Source organism: Cynocephalus volans, chromosome 12 (genome assembly GCF_027409185.1).
Source record: "Cynocephalus volans isolate mCynVol1 chromosome 12, mCynVol1.pri, whole genome shotgun sequence".
NCBI lineage: Eukaryota > Metazoa > Chordata > Mammalia > Dermoptera > Cynocephalidae > Cynocephalus > Cynocephalus volans.
Window position 1 is genome coordinate 65,095,395 of NC_084471.1, and position 20,985 is coordinate 65,116,379.

General features: G+C 34.4%; 1 protein-coding gene across 1 annotated transcript; it reads right to left on the reverse strand.

Annotated features, from left to right (window-relative positions):
• Positions 1-11,936: 11,936 nt before the first annotated feature.
• On the reverse strand, positions 11,937-12,902 carry LOC134360619 (olfactory receptor 6C6-like). The gene has a single exon (XM_063075233.1). The coding sequence runs from the start codon at positions 12,894-12,896 to the stop codon at positions 11,937-11,939; it is 960 nt and encodes a 319-aa protein (XP_062931303.1). The 5' UTR covers positions 12,897-12,902.
• Between the last annotated feature and the right edge of the window lie 8,083 nt (positions 12,903-20,985).

The following is a 20,985-nucleotide window of genomic DNA, read 5'->3' on the forward strand; positions in this document are numbered from 1 at the left end:
AATTCCATTTCTTTCTGTAGACAAATCACTTCCCCACTTTCTGAAAGCCTGGATCATGTCTTTATAATGTAAATTATAGCATCATTTGATTTTCAGTATGAAAATGTCCTTTCGTGTATTCATTTTATCTTTGAGGAAACACAGGCCCCATGATTTCTAATAACTCTCCTAAGACCACATAAATGGTCAGTGATGTAAGACTCTCATTGCCAGGACTACTGGCATATCTTAATTTTTAGCACCATCATCATTTTTGTCCTTATTGTCCTTATCACATTTATATTTCTTATTGATGCATGAATGTTATCATCATCTCTTTATTCATTCTCATTTAATATGCTATAGACAAAAACACGACAATATTCTTCTTGTTTACCTCAGTACTATATTGTCTTAATTTATGTTTAATTTCTTTATCATACTACTCAGGTGATATACCTCATTGCTAGCAATGATTAAGTGATATTTATAATACCATATTAAGTACGTACTTGATAACATTTGATAAATTAATTCTTAGGATTTTGCTTCAATCACAGGAACAAATATAAATCTTGAAAATTAAAGAAACAATGAAAAATTTAGTTGTAATCTTCCTAATGATTCCAAGTATTTTTTTTATACATGATCAGTTTTGAGAAGAAATAGTCATCGTACAATATCATAATTGCTGGGAAGGAAAGAGATACCAGGAAATCTGTAGCTGTCTTTTTCTATCCTTGATGATGCCTGAGGTAGTTTTGATTTAGATCAGACCAATTTAAAAATGCTTAGGTGGAACATAATAGTTGAAAGACAACCAAGACTCTCAGGGCTCTACAGATTATATGTTTATGCAAGTTTGAAAATACTTTTATCAGGAAAAACACATAGTTTTCATAAATTAAAATTTCTCAATCTCAGTACTATTGACATTTCCGGCCTGACATTTTTTGTTGTGTGGGGCTGTCTTTCAACAAATGATGCTGGAAAGACTGGCTGTCCATGTGCAAAATTATCAACTGTGATCCATCTTCCACACCATGTACAAAACTTAATGCACATGAATCATAGGTATAAAAATTAATATAAAGGTATAAACTTCACAGGAAAAAACATAATAGAAAATACTTGTGAGCTTGGGCTAGGTAAAGTCATGCCCCTCCGCTCCCAAATTGATAAATTCAAATAATCAAAATTAGAAATATCTGCTCTTCAAAAGACATTAGTTGTGAATGAATAGACAGGCCTCAGGCTGGAAAAAATTTTCAAATCACATATCTTAAAAATGACTTGTACCTAGAATACATAAAGAATATCGAAATGTAATAATATATGAATAAATAAAAAGAGAAAATTTAAAGCGTTAAATTTACCAAAGAAAAAATAAAAATGGCAAATAAGCATAAAAAAGATGACCAACATCATTGGCCATAAGAGAAATGAAATTAAAATCACAATCAGATACAAATATGCATGTTTTGGAATGGTTAAAAAAAATGTAACCATAGCAAGTGTTGACAAGGATGTGGAGCAATTGAAACTCTCATACACTGATGTTGGGAATGTAAAATTATGCAACCATTTTAGAAAACAGTTTTGCAATTTCTTAAAAAGTTAAACATATACCTACCGTATAACCCAGCCATTACACACCTGGGTGTTTATCCAAAAGAAATAAAAGCATATGACCACACGCAAAGATTTGTAGTCAAATGTTCATAGCAGCTTTAGTATAATAACAAACAACTGGACACAACCTTGGTGCCCATTAACAGGTAAATGAATAAATAGTGTGTTACAGTAAAATTGAGTAATATTAGCAATAAGAAATAAATTATCTGGGCCGGCCCCGTGGCTCACTTGGGAGAGTGCGGTGCTGGTAGCACCGAGGCTGTGGGTTCGGATCCTATATAGGGATGGCCGGTGGCTCGCTGGCTGAGCGTGATGCAGACCACACCATGCCGAGGGTCACGATCCCCTTACTGGTCCAAAAAAAAAAAAAAAAGAAATAAACTATCTATGCAGACAATAGTGTGGGTAAATCTCAGAATAATTAGGCTGAAGGAAAGAAGCCTAGTTAAAAAGAATTCCATTTATACAATATACTAGAAATTGCAAATTAATCTGTGGAGATATAAAATTGATAAATGATTCCTAAAGGATGGGGCGGAGGTATGGCAAGCAGAGATTACAGCGCTGCATAGGAATCATGATACTAAAAGATACGTTCGTTATCTTGATCGTTGTGATGGTTTTAGCTTTATATAATTCTTAGTAAATATAAAATATTTTATATACATCAAAGCTTATTACATTATACACTTTAAATCTATGCAGTTTATTGTACACTATACCTCAATAAAGCTTTTTGAAAATATATTGACTCAAACTGAATCATCATGGAAAATAAATACCACGTACAATAAATACGTGCTTTTTGTCTATATGACCCAACTGTTTTCTAAAATTGTTGTGAAAAATTATCCAGTGTTGTTTCATATCGACATAGTGTCAGTTGAAATCATTAACTGATAAAAGGTTCATTTCTCAAACAAAAGTATCTTGCAATTCCAATTCCTTTTCCGCTTCCCAATTTACATTAAATAATTCTGACCCAGGTGAATAATTCAGACTCTTCTCTTTTGGCAACACTAGTGTATTTCTGCATGTTCACTAATTCAGAAAGTTTTCAAGCCAGAAAAGGTACATTTTCTTTGTGCAAGTATTTCATTTATTAACTTGGCTTTGGGATGGTAATACAGCCACATCCTTTCTCTCTCCCTCTCCCTTTGTTTGCGCTTGTAAGGTCGATACCTCCCCCTGTTTGCAAGCCCTACATATATGCATCTGGCCTCAGGTGTTGGTGACTACCTTTAGAATCTAATATATCAGTACTATGCCTTTTATTTTTGACCTTTTTAGCAATTCACGGACAACATAAAATTCTCATTTAACATGCAGTTTTGCAAGCAATTTTGCAAGCTATTTTTCTTTATTACTAAAAGTAAGATTACTATTATTATCACTGAATGATTCTGAGAATCTTCTGACTTAAAAATGTTTTTTTCTGGGGAAGGGGGAGTGGTCAAGATGGTGGAATAGTTGGTTCCTGGTGTCTCTCTCTCTCACAGAGCAACCAATTTGCAGCTTTTGAGGAGCAGCAACAGAGGACCCAAAATCTGTGCTAGAACGGACAGGAGCTGCCCACCGTGGGACCCCAGTTCAGGTTCTCCTCATTTCCTAAAGAGACTTTAGAGCTTTTGGGCCCACACGCCCCAAGCCTACTGGCCAGAGAAGGCAGGCAGGGCCGGGGGGTGGGGGGTGGGGGTGGCTAAAGGCGCAGGCCGTCTATCTCCGTGAGTGACCTGGGAGGCACAGGTTCCCAAGCCCCGAGCCAGACAAGCTGGTGAACGCAGGCAGGGTGGGACTTCCAGCACAGACCATCCGCCACGGGTTTCTGAGCCAAGAGCTTGACAAGCCGGTGAAGGCAGGTGGCCTGTGACTTCCAGTCCAGGCTAGTTTCTGCTGCCCAGAAGCAGCAGACCCTTGAGGATCCAAGCTATACAGCAGGGTGAAACGAGTGAACTGTGATACCCCAGGCCACGATGACAAAACACCAAAGGAAAGAAACCAGAAATATGAAAAATCAAGAAAGTACATAGCCACCAAAGAAAATTAATAACTTACAAGTGCTAGACCCTATAGAACAGGAAGACTTTGAAATGACAGACAAGGAATTTAGAGTAACTACTCTAAGGAAACTAAATGAGATACAAGAAAACTCAGTGAAACAACACAATGAAATGAGAAAGAACATACAGGATCTGAAAGAAGAAATGTACAAGGAAATCAATGCCTTGAAAAAGAATGTAGCTGAGCTTGTGGAGCTGAAGGATTCATTCAACGAAATAAAAAATACAACAGAGAGTTTAGCCAGCAGACTTGAACAAGCAGAAGAGGGAATTTCTTGCCTTGAAGACAAGCTGTTTGAATTATCACAGGCAGACCAGAAAAAAAGAAAAAAGAATCAAAAAAGTTGAAGAAAATTTGAGAGAGACAACTGACAACCTTAAGCACTCAAATATCGGAATCATGGGTATTCCAGAAGGGGAGGAAAAGGAAATGGCATTCAAAAACATACTCAATGAGATAATAGCAGAAAACTGCCCAGGTATAGAGAAAGTTACAGATCCCCAGATTCAGGAAGCTCAAAGATCACGAAACACATTCAACTGAAAAAGGTCCTCTCCAAGACATGTGATAATCATACTGACAAAAATTAAAGACAAAGAGAGAATCTTAAAAGCTGCAAGAGAGAAGCAGCAAGTCACCTAGAAGGGAGCCCCTATCAGAATAACATCAGACTTTTCATCAGAAACTCTAAAAGCCAGAAAAGAATGGGATGATATATTCAAAATACTAAAGGCCAAAAATTGCCAGCCAAGAATACTTTACCCAGCAAGGCTATCCTTCCAAAATGAAGGACAAATAGTACATTTCTCAGACAAACAAAAACTGTAGGAGTTCACTACCACACAAACAGCCCTACAAGAAATTCTCAAGGAAGTACTGGTTTTATACCACAAAAACAACCATCACTACCATGAATACACAAGAAAGAACAATACCTACCAGCAAAACAAAAATGCTAACAAAAGAGAGAAAAAATAGTTTATCTATCTCCCCAAGAAACCAACAAATATAGAAGACAAACAAAATTTGAAAAAAAAGGAACAAAAGATACTTAAGACATCTAAACAAATATCAGTATAATGCTAGGAGTAAATCAACACTTTCAATAATAACTCTGAATATAAAGGGACTAAATTCCCCATTCGAAAGACACAGATTGACTGACTGGATTAAAAAGATGGACCCAACAATATGTTGTCTCCAAGAGACTCACTTGACCTGTAAAGACACACATATACTAAGAGTGAAAGGACGGAAAAAGATATATCATGCAAGTAGAAATGAAAAACGAGCTGGAGTAGCTATTCTTATATCAGATAAAATAGACTTTAAAGGAAAAAGCATTAAAAAAGATAAAGATGGACCATATATAATGATAAAAGGATCTATCAATCAAGAAGACATAACAATCATAAGTATATTTGCACCTAATGTTGGAGCAGCCAGATTTACAAAGCAAATGCTATTAGATCTAAAGAAAGAAATAGACACTAACACCATAATAGTGGGGGACCAGAACACCTCACTCTCATCATTGGACAGATCATCTAGACAAAAGTCAACAGAGAAACACAAGATCTAAACAATACTTTAGATGAATTGTATTTGGCAGATATCTACAGAACATTCCACCCAACAACCTCAGAATATTCATTCTTCTCCTCAGCACATGGAACATTCTCCAGGACAGACCACATGTTAGGTCACAAAGCAAGTCTTAACAATTTCAAAAAAATTGGAATAACTCCACATACTTTTTTTGATTACAATGGATTAAAATTAGAAATCAAAAACAAACAATACTCTGAAAACTATACAAACTCATGGAAATTAAACAACATTCTACTTAATGACTTGTGGGTCCAAGAAGAAATTAAACAGAAAATCAAAAAATTTCTTGAAACTAATGAAAATAATGACACATCATACTAAAACCTGTGGGATACTGCAAAAGCAGCACTAAGGGGGAAATTTATTGCATTATTTAACTCAGTAGAATGGAAAGATGGCAAATAAATAACCTAACACTTCACCATAAAGATCTAGAAAAGCAAGAACAATCCAAAACTAAAGTTAGTAGATGGAAAGAAAGAATTAAGATCAGAGCAGAACTAATTGAAATAGAAACATGAAAAACAAAACAAAAGATCAAAGAAACAAAAATGTTGGTTCTTTGAAAAGATTAATAAAATGACAAACCTTTAGCAAGACTAACTAAGAAAAGAACAGAGAAGACCCAAATAACAAAAATTAGAAATAAAAAAGGTGAAATTACAAATGACACCTCAGAAATGCAAGAAATCATTAGAGACTATTATACACAACCACATGCCAACAAATTTGAAAATCTGGAGGAAATGGATAAATTTCTGGATGCATACATGCTACTAAAACTGAGGCAAGAAGATAGAAAATCTGAACAGACTAATAACAACAAAAGAGATTGAAGCGGTTATCAGAAGGCTCCCAACAAAGAAAAGCCAAGGACTGGATAGGTTCACTGCAGAGTTCTACCATATCTTCAAAGAGGAACTGATACCAATTCTCTACAAACTGTTCCAAAAGATTGAAACAGAGGCCATTCTCCCAAACTCATTCTATGAGGCAAATATCACCCTGAGTCCAAAACCAGACAAAGATACATCAAAAATAGAAAACTACAGGCCAATATCCTTGATGAATATAGATGCAAAAATCCTCAATAAAATACCAGCTAACAGAATACACCAACACATAAATAGAATTATACACCATGATCAAGTGGGATTCATCCCAGGGATGCAAGGTTGGTTCAACATATGCAAATCAATAAATGTAATATTCGATGCTCATAAAAGCAAAGACAAAAACCACATAATCATCTCTACTGATACTGAAAAAGCATTTGGCAAAATTCAACATCCTTTCATGATAAAGACTCTCTACAAGTTAGGCATAGACAGAAAGTATCTCAACATAATTAAATCCATATATGATAAGCCCACTGCCAATATCATCCTGAAACAGGAACTAGACAAGGACCTCACTCTCACCACTCCTATTCCACATAGTGTTGGAAGTACTAGCCAGAGCAATCAGAGAAGAGAAGGAAATAAAGGGCATCCAGATTGGAAAGGATGAAGCCAAGCTGTCCATTTTTGCAGATGATATGATCCTATATATTGAACAGACTAAAACTTCTACAAAAAATCTCCTAGAGATGATGAACGATTTCAGCAAGGGTACAAAATCAAGACATAAAAATCAGTAGAATTGCTATACTCCAACAGTGAACATGCAGAAAAAGAATTCAAGAAAGCTAGGCCATTTACAATAGCCGACAACAGCAAAAAAATATTTAGGAATAAAGCTGACCAAGAACGGAAAATCTCTACGAAGAGAACTGCAAACCACTGTTGAGAGAAATTAAAGAGGACACAAGAAGAGGGAAAGATATCCCATGCTCTTGGATTGGAAGAATTAACATTGTGAAAATGTCCATATTACCCAAAGTGATCTACAAATTCAATGCAATCCCCATCAAAATTCCAATTACATTTTTCTCTGAGATGGAAAAAACTATCCAGACATTTATAGGGAACAACAAAAGACTGCACATAGCCAAAGTAATCCTGAGTAAAAAAAATAAAGCTGTAGGCATAGCATGACCTGACTTTAAACTATATTACAAAACTATAATAACCAAAACAGCATGGTGCTGTCATAAAAACAGATACACAGATCAATGGAACAGAATAGAGAACCCAGAAATTAGCCCATATGCCTACAGCCATCTGATCTTTGCCAAAGGTAGCAAGTCTACTTACTGGGGAAAAGACCGCCTTTTCAACAAATGGTGCTGGGAAAACTGGATAATCATATGTAGGAGAATGAAACTAGACCCATATCTTTCACCATATACCAAAATCAACTCAAAATGGAATAAAGAATTAAATATACATCCTGAAACAATAAAACTCCTTAAAGAAAATGTAGAGGAAACACTCCAAGAAGTAGGAGTGGGTACAGAATTCATGAATAGGACCCAAAAAGCACAGGCAATTAAAGGTAAAATAAACAAATGGGATTATATAAAACTAAAAAGTATCTGCACGCTAAAGAAACAATCAACAGAGTAAAAAAACAACCAACAGAGTGGGAGAAAATATTTGCAAAATATATATCTGATGAAGGATTAATATCCAGAATATACAAGGAACTCCAACAACTTTTCAACAACAAAAAACCCCAAATAGCTCAATTAAAAAATGGGCAAAGGAACTGAACAGAAGTTTCTCAAAGGAAGATATACAAATGGCCAACAGACACATGAAAAAGTTCTCAATATCACTCAACATCCGGGAAATGCAAATGAAAACCACAGTGAGATACCATGTCACTCCAGTTAGGATGGCTAACATCCAAAAGACTGAGAACAATAAGTGCTGGAGAAGTTGCAGACAAAAAGGAACTCTCATAAACTATTGCTGGGGCTTCAAAATGGTGCAGGCTTTATGGAAAATGATATTGAGGTTCCTCAAACAATTACAGAAAGATCTACAAAATAACCCAGCAATTCCACTGCTGGGAATATACCCAGAGGAATGGAAATCATCATGCCGAAGGGATACTTGTACTCCAATGTTCATCGCAGCACTCTTTACAATAGCCAAGAGCTGGAACCAGCCCAAATGTCCATCATCTGATGAGTGGATAAGGAAACTGTAGTGTATCTACACAATGGAATACTACTCTGCTATAAAAAAGAATGAAATACTACCATTCACAACAACATGGATGGACTTAGAGAAAATCATATTAAGGGAAAGAAGTCAGGCACAGAAAGAGAAAAACCACATGTTCTCACTTATTTGTGGGATCTAAAAATTACTAAATAAATAAGCACACAAACAAATAAAGGGTGGGGGAAAGAAGACAGAATAAGCACAAAAATTCATTGAACTATTTAAACTAAGTGCACAGATACGATGTGAGGGGGGAGGGGAGGAGGTGGAGAAGAATGAGTAAAGGGGCATGAAAATCAAGTATAATGTAGTTTGAGAAGTAAAATAAAACAAAATAAAATTTTTTAAAAAATGTTTTTTCTGATAATATAGTTTTAGAGTTCTATTTTACATTTTTTCTGACAGTTTCATCTTTAGGTATTTCAGCCCCCCAGGAAACAAGAGTGTTGCTTAGATCATTAAAAGAATAACCCTGAACTGAAAAATTTTATTCATGTATAAGGATCACACTACTAAAATTAGTTTACATGTAACTACTGAAAGTGTTAAGGAAGTCTGCCCAGAGTTTAGGAAGCCACAGGGCAAAAACAAAACATTTGCCTGGAATGTCAAGTCCAATTGGTCCTAACAATGCCTTACTGGACTAGAAAGAATCTTTAATTTTTTAGGAGTTGAAACAATTTCCTTATGCTTGCTTAACAGATTTTGGTGGGTTTAATACTGTAAGAAGTGAAAAGTAAGCAGAAGAAAGTTTATAGAGGAAAATCTCCCTGTCCTAAACTCTTTAAGATCCTGTATCATAGGTTTTAAGATTCAAATATACCTCTTGTATTATCACACTTTTATTGCATGGATCTCAATCTCTGTAATCAACACAACCATAAACATTTAGTTTCCAGGAGCATGTCTGTTATGTGCACTTCAGTAAGTACTGCAAGTTCTTAGGCGCTATTTGTTGACATAATGAATGAATAATGAGTGAATGAATGAATGAATGAATGAAAAAATGAACAAACATAGTTCTCTTTCCAGAATCTGGGAATTGCTGTGTAAAAACTATTTTTCCTAGCAGACCTTGTAGTAGAGGTCTTGTTCTCCCAGACATGTAAATCTAGATCTTAACATTAACACCTGTTTTAGCCTCATGGAAAAATTAATTTACTTTAACAGTAATATAACATATTTTCCTATGTTTATTGCTTTTTTTTTTTTACTTTCCTCCATTAAAAAGCCATCTACTGTACCCTGTGGAACCATGCTTTCCAACCAGGGTAAAGAAAGAGTCTGAAGTAACATGAATGGATTTCATGGATTTAAGCATTCTTAATGGCCAGTGACTTCAAATAATCCTCTGTAATGGGATAAATTCTGCAAGAAATTTCAAAATGCATCTCATCTCTCCTAACCTATTCCCAGCACTTTGGGAAGAGCCAGTGATAGAAACAATGGCTTGCAATTTTGGAGACCATGGCTTTCGTTATTTTCAAAGAATCTGCATTGAATTGTATGTTGCCAACTCTGCAGCACACAGGACATTCAAAAATTTTTTGTAAGTATAGAGGAGAAACTGGGAGGCTATTTCTCAGAGTTCCCCACTCAATATGGTTCTAATTTACAGTGTGTCGTGTGAGGACTTTGTGCAAAATTTGGAAGTTGGAAGAGAAGCAGAGACTATTATTCTCGAGAGGTGTTTGTAGTCAGATTGGTGAGCAAAGGTGAGATCCATAGGAGCTTCTCACTAAGTGTTTAAGAACTACCTACTTTACTGCTAGGTTTCCTGGTAAGCACTTTCTCAGAAATTAATGAAAGTCACTGCCATTGTCTGCTAAGCTTTTCCAAACCATTCTCTGCAGGCTTCAACCTGAAATCTTTAGTATCAGTTTCCTCAAGATTCTGTCTAGTCTTCAAACTTCTGCTCCCCCGGTTCTTCAAAAGCAGGTTGAATCTTGGAGCCTGCTACATAAAAGTGAAGTTACAAGGAGTTAATTTGAGTCTGAGATGGCCCCTAAAATGAACAACAAAATGGGAAATGATGTTCCTTCACATGTATTATTCTTATTTCCTCTTGGGGACAATTTCTGAAACTCCACTGCCTTGAACAATGGAAATTCAGGAATAGAGTCACCAAAACAAAGGGAAAGACCCCTCTCAATTAATTCCCCTTTGGTAGACACCTTATTTCTAAAAGACATTACAGGAGGATAGAGGCTTTCAGGGGTCGGCATTTCACAATATGAAATGTGTTCACTTTTTACACTGATCAAGGTAAATGAATGATTCAGTTTCGTGGAGAGATTCCTCAGAGATTAAAAATACCAAAGCATTGTAATAATGAACGTAAACCTCACATAGGACACAGATGTTCTTCTAAAAGACATCAGAAAAAGAATGAACTATAGGTGCGGGCAACACCATGGGTGTACCTTAAAAATATTGTGCTGAGTAGAGAAGTCCAAAAAATTGCACACTTTGTTTTCTTTTATAGGAAATTTCAGAAAAGGCACAACTAATCTATAGTGACTGAAATAACTTTGGTGCCTCCATTCAGTGGCAGATGGGGTTGCAGCAGGGGAATGACTAGGAAGAGGCAAAGAGAACTATTTACTATGGTATATATGTTCTCTATCTTTATGGTTATATGGATGTGAATATTTGTCCAAATGCATTGGTTGAAAATGATTGTATGTTATTGTACATAAGATATACTTAATTAATTTGGTGATAGTTGAGAGCAAGATTGATTAGGAAACTTTTAATTTATGAATTATTTTAAATATATGGAAAGTTCTTCAAATCAGATAAAAATAAATTATACCTTGAATTTCTTTCATGGGTTACTATCGCTTGTAAACATCAGAGACTACAAAGCAATATAACCAGTTGCAACCAAAGCCTGGAGTTCAATTACTTTTACCCGAAACAACTGATAATGTTTACAAATGTGATGATTCTGAAGGTAAAACTATGCAGTGGAATCTCATTCCTTTTGTATACTTTATACCTCTGATTATAGCACACTTGATGTTTAATTTTTTATTTCATATTTCAAAGTTCATCATAAGTGATGATTCCTCTTGGAAGGCTACTTTGGTCTTTAAAATTAATCAGATATTTCTACCTCTTTTCTATCACATCGACTACATTATAAAATAATTACCAAGTTCTCTCATTGCCTCTGACAGTTTTAGCAATGCAAAATACTTAAGAGTAGATGCAATGCTTAGAAAAACACATTTATTGAAATAATTATCTAAGTTATTTGGCAAGGCTAACTTTTACAAAGCATTCAGTAAATATAACTATCACTTATGAGAATATTTCTGTGTGAAGATGGAATTTAATATTCTGTATTGAAGAAGGCAGTTTACTACTAGAGAGTAGGAAGATCTACTCAGAATAAGAAACACAGAGAAGTGCAGAGAGTAAAGAGTCTTAGTAAACCAAATATTATGTAAATACTCAAGGGGAGAAATGGTAGACCTGAGCTAATGTAATTAAAATTTGTATTCATTTTCCCATCGATCATTCAACAACATGTTATTTATGACCAAATTTTGTCTCACTGTTTTGAAAATTACAACATCTTTGAAGCCTATTCTTAAGAGCTTTTTTCACCTGCTGGTTCCTTAGGGTGTAAATAAAGGGATTGAGTAAAGGGGCAACAGAGGTATTGAGCACAGCTACACCTTTAGTTACAGTCACCCTTTCCTTTGCTGATGGTGTCATATACGTGAAGATACAACTCCCGTAAGTAATAGAGACAACAACCATGTGTGACGAGCAGGTTGAAAAGGCCTTTTTTTGTTGTTGGACAGAAGGCAATTTTAGAAGGGTTTTGATGATGTATGTGTAGGAGAGGACCACTAACAGCAATGTGATGACAAGTGTCACCACAGCTAAGACAAAAGCCATCAATTCTATGAAACGTGTATCTGTGCAAGAGATCTGCAGGACAGGAGAAGTGTCACATAGGAAGTGATCGATAGTTTTGGAAGCACAAAAATCCAGCTTGAGTCCCATGATCAAAGGGGGAAAGGTAATGAGGAATCCAGATACCCAGGAGCTGAGCACAAGTTGGTAGCACACTTTGCTGTTCATGATGATTGGGTAATGCAGCGGTTTGCAGATGGCAACATAGCGGTCATAGGACATGGCAGCCAGGAGGTAAAACTCTGTTACTCCTAACAGAAGAAAAAAGAATAATTGAGTTGCACAACCACTGTAGGAAATTGTTTTGTCTCCAGTCAGAATGCTTATCAAGAACCGTGGAATGCAGACTGTTGTGAATAAAATTTCCAAGAAGGAGAAATTTCGGAGGAAGAAGTACATTGGCGTCTTGAGATGGGGATCCAGCAGGGTGAGGAGGAGGATGATTAAGTTCCCCATCAAGCTCAATATGTAATTGAAAAATAGAAACAGGAAAATCACAATTTGTAGCAGAGGGTCATCTGTCAGTCCAAGCAGAATGAAGTCTGTCTCCGTTGACTGATTCTTCATTTCTCTTTGGTTATATCAAATCTGTAGAAAATGAAAACTAATATCACAAGTAAAGAAAGATATTTCTTCATTGTCAGTTACCTTAAGTTTCATGCTTAGAATCTTGCCTGTGTGCAAATATTTTTACAAATCAACTTAAAGTTCATCAAAATAAACATATCCTCCAATTCATCAGTCCTGTTTGTCATGTTTGTAAGAATGTTGCGATCTTCTTTTCCTGTTCAGAGTTGAATAAATACTACTTATCACTTTGCAGGAGGCTTATCAGTTGTTTGAAATGCTGTTCCATAATTTGGTTCGTGTTAACCTATGATCCATATTTCAAACACTTCATCTCAATAGGCTGTTTAAATATTTAGTATCTTCAAATTTCTGGATTTAGCTAGTATCTCAAGTAATTGGTTACTTAAGACATTCATTCATCATCAAGTTCCATTTTATATTTCCTTTGCTTACTTTTTTTTGGTATCAATTTTCTTTAGTTTTTCTAACTCCATTTTCTTGCCTTTCTTATACTTATTTTATCATTGGCCTTTAGATTCAACAGCTAAATAACTTTCTAGTAAGTCATTGACGATATCTAATTTTGAATGATAAAAACAAAACAAACAAAAAAGCTAATTGGTTCATCTTTATTTTTATCTTGTTATTCTTTATTCTATTTTTAATTTTCTCATATTGCTTTCTTGTGCAAATACAGTAAAAACTGTATATCTCTTTTGAATGTAAAATTTTTTAAACTAGTAATTGCAGTTCTTGTCATTGACTTGTATTGCAGTTATATTTTATTTTTACCAATTATAATTTTTTTGTTGTTAATTATTTTCTTCCTACTAGAGAAACAATTCTTTGTCCACCAATTTTCAGAATTGCCAGGCACAATTTTAGAGGGCATTTCTTTTATGTTCTTGTTTCTTTCTTAATATATAAGTTATGATAGGAAAAATTAAATGCCACATAGTGATTTTTTACTTTTTGATTAAAATTCTTAATGTATATTCCTCTGCTTTTCTAGATAACTTGAAATTCTTTGTTTTGCACATATTTTTTAAAGCTACTGAATCCTTAGAATATTTGTCTCAAACATATCTGATTGCTTACCACATCTTAATTTTTATATCTTACATGAATAATATGTTAATACATGCATAATAGTGCTTACAACATAAAGTATTTCTATTTCTTATCTCTTTTGTTTTTCCATTAGTCACTATTCTTCTATTATAATAAAATATGTATGAAATGTATATGCATTATTTTAATACTTATATATAATATTATAATAAATTTGTTTATGTACTGTCTGTGGAATATATATTCAACAGTAAACTAAATATGTTGGTAAGACATTGCTTCTTAATTTCATTATAGTGTTCTATCAATCATAATCTTCTGAGTTTTAGAATAATTATCTTGAGCTTGAGGTAAATATTTTTATGAAATTTCTTCAAAATGTAAAAAATAGCTGTTCTCTAATTTTCCCTCTTCAATTCATCCAATGGAACTACAGATTGACAGATAAATTAGAGACTCATTTGTATATCAAAAAATGAATGCTATTACATATATAGTATATACACACACACATATATATATGAATTTTTACTTTTCCATCAAAAGGAATAAATAAAATAAGAAAATTTAAGGACAAATTAATTCCCTGACTTAGAATTGTAAAGTTTTCCCTAATTTCTGTTTCATAAAAAGATAAGCGAAAACTTTTCTTACCTTGAACTGCATATATTGGATTTGACTTTCTGTTATGGAACATTGTAGATTACAAAGGCTGAGTTAAGGGTGGTTATAATCATTTCAAGATATTGTTCAATTATTAAAGAGATATTGCATACCAAGTTTACTTCAGAAGGCTTCAACAAAAGATGAAATATAAAGCTTTTTATGTTTCAAAATATTTCCCATTTTCACTTAAGTTCATCTTAACTGCACATCTCAGGATTCAGGCACTAAAAAATCCTAACGACTTTCTTTCATTCTTTCCAGTCTAATTAAGTTTTCTGAATGTTTTAATTAATATTTTACCACACTTATTATACCAAAGATTAAAACCTGGGGGAAAAAAGTTTTTAACTAGAATAATTTACCATATCTTATAATTCTAACTAAGCTACAGTTAGTTTTATCTTTTTGCTCAAAAAAGACACAAGGGAACCTATTGAAATTACAAAACAAAAAAAGGTAGATAAAATTTTTCCCTATGGACTGCTAATCAGAAAGCACTACTCATGTAGAAAAACATCCATGAGTTTGTTTTTAAGATCTAGGAAATAGGCAACAGTGATTTTTTTCACAGTCCTGAGTCAACGTGAGAAAATCTTCTTCAATAAGAAAATTTCTGTTACTTTCACATGAAAAAGATTGGCATCGAGGCGATTCTGTCCACATAAAATGAGTTTGGGAGAGTGGCCTCTGATCCAATTTTTTGGAATAGTTTGAAGGGAATTGGTATTAATTTCTCTTTAAAGGTTTGGTAGATTCTAGTAGCAAAGCTGTACAATCCTGGGCTTTTTGCTGGGAGACTGCTGATTACTACATCAATCCCTTGCTTGTTACTGATATGATAGAGCTTTCTATTTCTTTTTGGTTTAGTCTTGGTAGGTTGTATGTGTCCAGAAATTTATTCATTTCCTTCAGGCTTTCAAATTTGTTGGCCTGTTGTTGGTTGTAACAGTCTCTAACGTTTTGGATGTTTTTGTATTTCTGTGGTATCAGTTGTAATGTCTCCTTTTCCATTTCTGACATTTGCAATTTTGGTCATCTCTCTCATTTTTTTTTTTTTAAATTTTGGTTTGTCTAATGGTTTGTCTATTTTATTTATCTTCTCAAAAAAACAACTTTTAAGTTCATTGATTTTATGTATCATTTTGGTGGGGGGTAACTATATCATTTAGCTCTGCTCTGATCTTAATTATTTATTTCCTTCTACTAACTTTGGGATTGGATCGCTCTTGTTTTTCTAGTTCTGTGAGTTGTAGCATTAGGTTGTTTGTTTGAAATCTTTCTAATTTTTGGACATAAGTATTTATTGCCATAAACTTCCCTATTAGCACTTTTTTGCAATATCCCTCAAATTTTGATATGATATCTTTATTTTTGTTGGTTCCTAGAAATTTTTTCATTCCTGTTTAATTTTTTCTTGGACCCATATGTCATTCAGGAGCCTGTTGTTTAATTTTCATGTATTTGTCTAAAGTCCTGAGGTTTGCTTGTAATTGAGGCCATCATCACCTTGATACCAGGACCAGGCAAAGATACAACAATAAAAGAAAACTACAGACCAATGTATCTAATGAACGTAGATATAAAAATTGTAAAAAAAAAAAAAAATACTAGCAACTAGAATACAGCAATACATCAAAAAAAATTATACACCACAATCTAGTTGGATTCATCGCAGGGATGCAAGGATGGTTCAACATATGCAACTCAATAAATGTGACATACCACATCAACAAAATCAAGAATAAAAACCATATGATCACCTCAATAGATGCAGAAAAAGCATTCAACAAAATTCAACATCTCTTCATGATAAAGACTCTCAGCAAATTAGGTATACAAGAAAAGTATCTCAACATAATAAAAACCATTTATGACAAGCCCACTGCCAATATCATCCTGAATTAAGAAAAACTAAATATTTTGCCTTAAGAACAGGAAAAAAACAAGAATGCCCACTCTCACCACTCCTACTTAACACAGTATTGGAAGTACTAGCCAGAGCAATCAGGCAAGAGAAAGAAATTAAGAGTGTATAGTTTGGAAAAGATAAAGTCAAACTGTCCCTCTTTGCAGATAACATGATCCTATATACAGAAAAACCTAAGGAGTCTTCCAAAAAACTCTTAGAGCTGATTAATAATTTCAGTAGTGTTGCAGGATATATAATCAATACCCCCAAATCAGTAACATTTATTTTCTCCAATAATGAACTAAGCAAAAGAGAAATCATGAAAGTAAGCCCATTTACAATAGTCATCAAAAACAAAGCAAAACAAAACAAAACCCTAGGAATCAATTTAACCAAGGAGGTGAAAGATCTTTACAATGAGAACTACAAATCAATACTTAAAGAAATTAAAGACACGAAAAGAAGGAAAAACATTCCATGCTCTTGGATTGGAACAATCAACATTGTAAAAATGCCAATACTACCTGTATTAGTCCATTTTTGTGTTGCTATAACAGAATATCTGAGGCTGGGTGATATATAAAGAACAGAGGTGTATTTGGTTTATGATTGTGAAGAGCTTCATCTGGCATGGGCCTCAGGCTGCTTCTATGCTTGCTGGAAAATGTCAAGCCAGCCTATGGTTACAAGCAGATTACATGACCAAAGGAAGTAAAATAGAGTGAGAGGGGAGGTGCCAGTTTTCTTTAAACAACCAGCTATTGTGGGAAGTAATAGAACAAGAACTCATTCACTATCCCCCACACCCAGGGCATTAATCTAATCATGAGGTATCTACCCCAAAACCCAAAACACTCCCAACATTGCCAAGTTGGGGATCAGATTCTGACATAAGCTTTGGGGGGAAAACATATCCAAATTCTATCACTACAAAAAGTGATCTACAAATTCAATGCAATCTCCATCAAAATACCAATGACATTTATCACAGAAGTACAAAAAACAATCCAAAAATACAGATGGAACAACAAAAGACCTTGAATAGCCAAAACAATCTGGAGCAAAAAAAGCAAAGTGAAGGCATAACAGAACTTGACTTCAAACCATACTACAAAGCTATAGTAACCCAAACAGCATGAAACTGGCATAGAAACAGACACTCATAAAAGTGGAACAGAATAGCAAACCCAGAAGCAAGCCACAAACTTACAGCCAGCTAGTTTTTGACAAAGGCACCAAGAACATACACTAGGGAAAAGCCTGCCTTTTGGATAAATGGTTCTGGGAAAACTGGGCATCCATATGTAGGAGAATGAAACTAGACCCACATCACTCCCCATACACCAAAGTCAACTCAAAATGGATTAAAGACTTAAAAATATGTCTTGAAACTACAAAACTCCTCAAACAAAACATAGAAGAAGTAGGACTATGCAAAGACTTGATGAATATGACCCTTAAAGCACAGGCAACGAAAGAAAAAATAAACAAATGGAATTATATCAACCTAAGAAGTTTCTGCACAGCAGAAGAAATAATTAACAGAGTGAGAAGACAATCTACAGAATGGGAGAAAATATTTGCCAAACATGCATTTGACAAAGAATTACTAACCAGACTATACAAGGAACTCAAGTAACTTAACAGCCAAAAAAACACACAACCCAATTAAAAAATGGGCAAAGGAGCTGAATAGACCTTTCTCAAAGGAAGATATACAAATGACCAACAGACACTTGAAAAAAATGCTCAACATCACTAATCATCAGGGAAATGCAAATCAAAACTACATTGAGCTGTCATCTCACTCCAGTTAGACTGGCTATTATCAAAATACAGAGAATTATAAATGCCGGTGAGAATGCAGAGAAAGCGGAACCCTCCCACATTGTTGGCAGGACTGTAAACTGGTACAGCCATTATGGAAAACAGTATGTAGGTTCCTCAGACAACTACAGATAGAACTGCCACATGATCCAGCAATCCCACTGCTGGGTATATAATCAAAGGAATGGAAATCATCATGTCGAAAGGATACCTGTGCTCCCATGTTTATTGCAGCTCTATTTATAGTAGCCAAGATACAGAACCAACCTAAATGTCCATCACTGGACAACTGGATAAGGAAAATGTGGTATATTAACAAAATGGAGTACTACTTTGCCATAAAAAAAGAATGAAATACTGTCATTCACAACATGGATGAACTTGGAGAAAATTATGTTAGGTGAAATGAGCCAGGCACAGAAAGAGAAACACTGCACATCCTTATTAAGTGGGAGCTAAAAGAAAGAAAGAAAGATACAACAATTACAATAAAATATTGAACTTTCAAATGAAGAGACAAGAACTGAAGTTACCAGAGGTGGGAAAGGGAGCGGGGAGGATTTTAAGAGAGGAATTGGTAAAGGACCATGAAAATCCATTACATTGTATAATGGTGAATGTACTAATTATGCTGATTTGAATATCACATATTGCACACAGGTATTGATGTTCAATGCTGTACCTCAAGGTATGTACAATCAATCAACTACGTTTCAGTAAAAATAAATAGACAAACAAAGATGCAGGGCAACAGAGATACGGAATAGTTTGATCCTGTGTAATTCACTTACATATCCTTAACTAGGTAACTAGTGAAGATCCAGAGGAAGATCCTTTCTACTAGATATTGACATATTCACAAGGGGATTTGCTAGCAGCTTTAAAAAGTATTGTAACTGCTGGCCTGCAGTGAAGGTGGGAAATGATTGTATTAAAATGAGCTCCCTGATTTTGTTAGAGAGGATGGATCATGGGAAGGTAGAGACTACATTATAGTATTTAACTTACATTAGCAAGTTGGGTGTGGTTACTAATTGTTCAGTAGGGATAAAGATAAAGTGGTCACCAAAATTGCATAATTCACTGTAGTAGTGAATAACAGACCATGGAATTATAGGACTAAAATACACAGGCAACCCATTAAGCTCATACTGGGCCTATGTAATTGAAAGGACTCAGATGAGTGAAAGGAAGAATGATTCAGCATCATAATGGAATTAGATCTCCTTATCCAATCACAAACTTCAGTTATTTCAAAGAGCCAGAGCCCATGAAGAAAGTCAAATCTTTGTGGAAGGGTCATGCATTGGTAATGATATCTAAATCTTCATACTAAAGCCCTTTGCTGTAATTCATTCCATGGGCCAAAAAACCACAGCCCACAAACCAAATACAACCAAAAGACTGTTTTTGGACAACATTCCATCCAAGAATGTTCTCTACATTTTTAAAGAGTTGTTGAAAGAAGGAGGAGTAGGCAGTGGAGAAGGAGGCAGAGGAGGAGAAAAGGAATAGAAGCGTATCAGGTGTATATGATGATATGTTAAGTAACCATTTAAAAAATTTCTATTAGATACAGAAGGAGAACTTCTCAGACAAAATATTTTTAAAATACACACTAAAGAGAGTTGTGCAATTTTATTTTACAAGTAGACATATTCCAATTTTCTCTTTCTATGATAATAAGTAGCCATTAATACTATGCTTTCCTAAAGGTGTCACCCTATTACTCTGTTCTGAAATAGATGGTTTTTTAATAATAAGTGAAAAAATAATTAGTTTTTAAAAGAAAGTTGCGATAAATGAGAAATTTGGGAATTGATTGTTTGAAAATTCTGCCATAGTTTTTGACACTGGAAATTATATAGGCTTATTAAATATGAGAATACACATCTACCTATTAGAAACTTGAAAACAGAATTATTTTAACCTCTTTTAAAATTTTCCAAATAAAGAATTTTTGTGTGCTTTAAAAAAAATTATATAAAATACAAATCAAGACAGTTAATTAACAGAGAAGACAAAAATGTAGTAGCTCAATTTCAAAAAAATATGTGAATGGAACTGAAATAGTTATCGTGATTTCCACTTCTTTTAAGGTGACTCTGCATGTTATTGAGAAACATTAATTTTGTACTATGACAACTCTTCTAACTAAGTACTAGGTGAAAAAAACTTGGAGTAGGACTTTCAGATAATTTGTCAGAAGAATAAAATCAATATTTGCAAATATAACAAAGTATTACCCAAAGCAATCTACATATTCAATGTAATCCCTATCAAAATACCAATGACATCCTTCACAGAAATAGAAAAATGTTCATAAAGTTAACATGAAACCACAAAAGACCCTGTATGGCTAAAGAAATCTTGAACAAAAAGAACAAAGTTGAAGGCATCATACCACCTGACTTAAAAATATACTATAAAGCTATGGTAACCAAAACAGCACAGCGCTGGAACGAAAACAGATAAATTGACCAGTGGAATAGAATAGAGAGCCCTGAAATAAACCCAAGCACTTACAGCCAACTGATTTTTGACAAAGATGCCAAAAATATTCAGTGGGGAAAGGACAGTCTCTTCAACAAATGGTGCTGAGGAAACTGGATA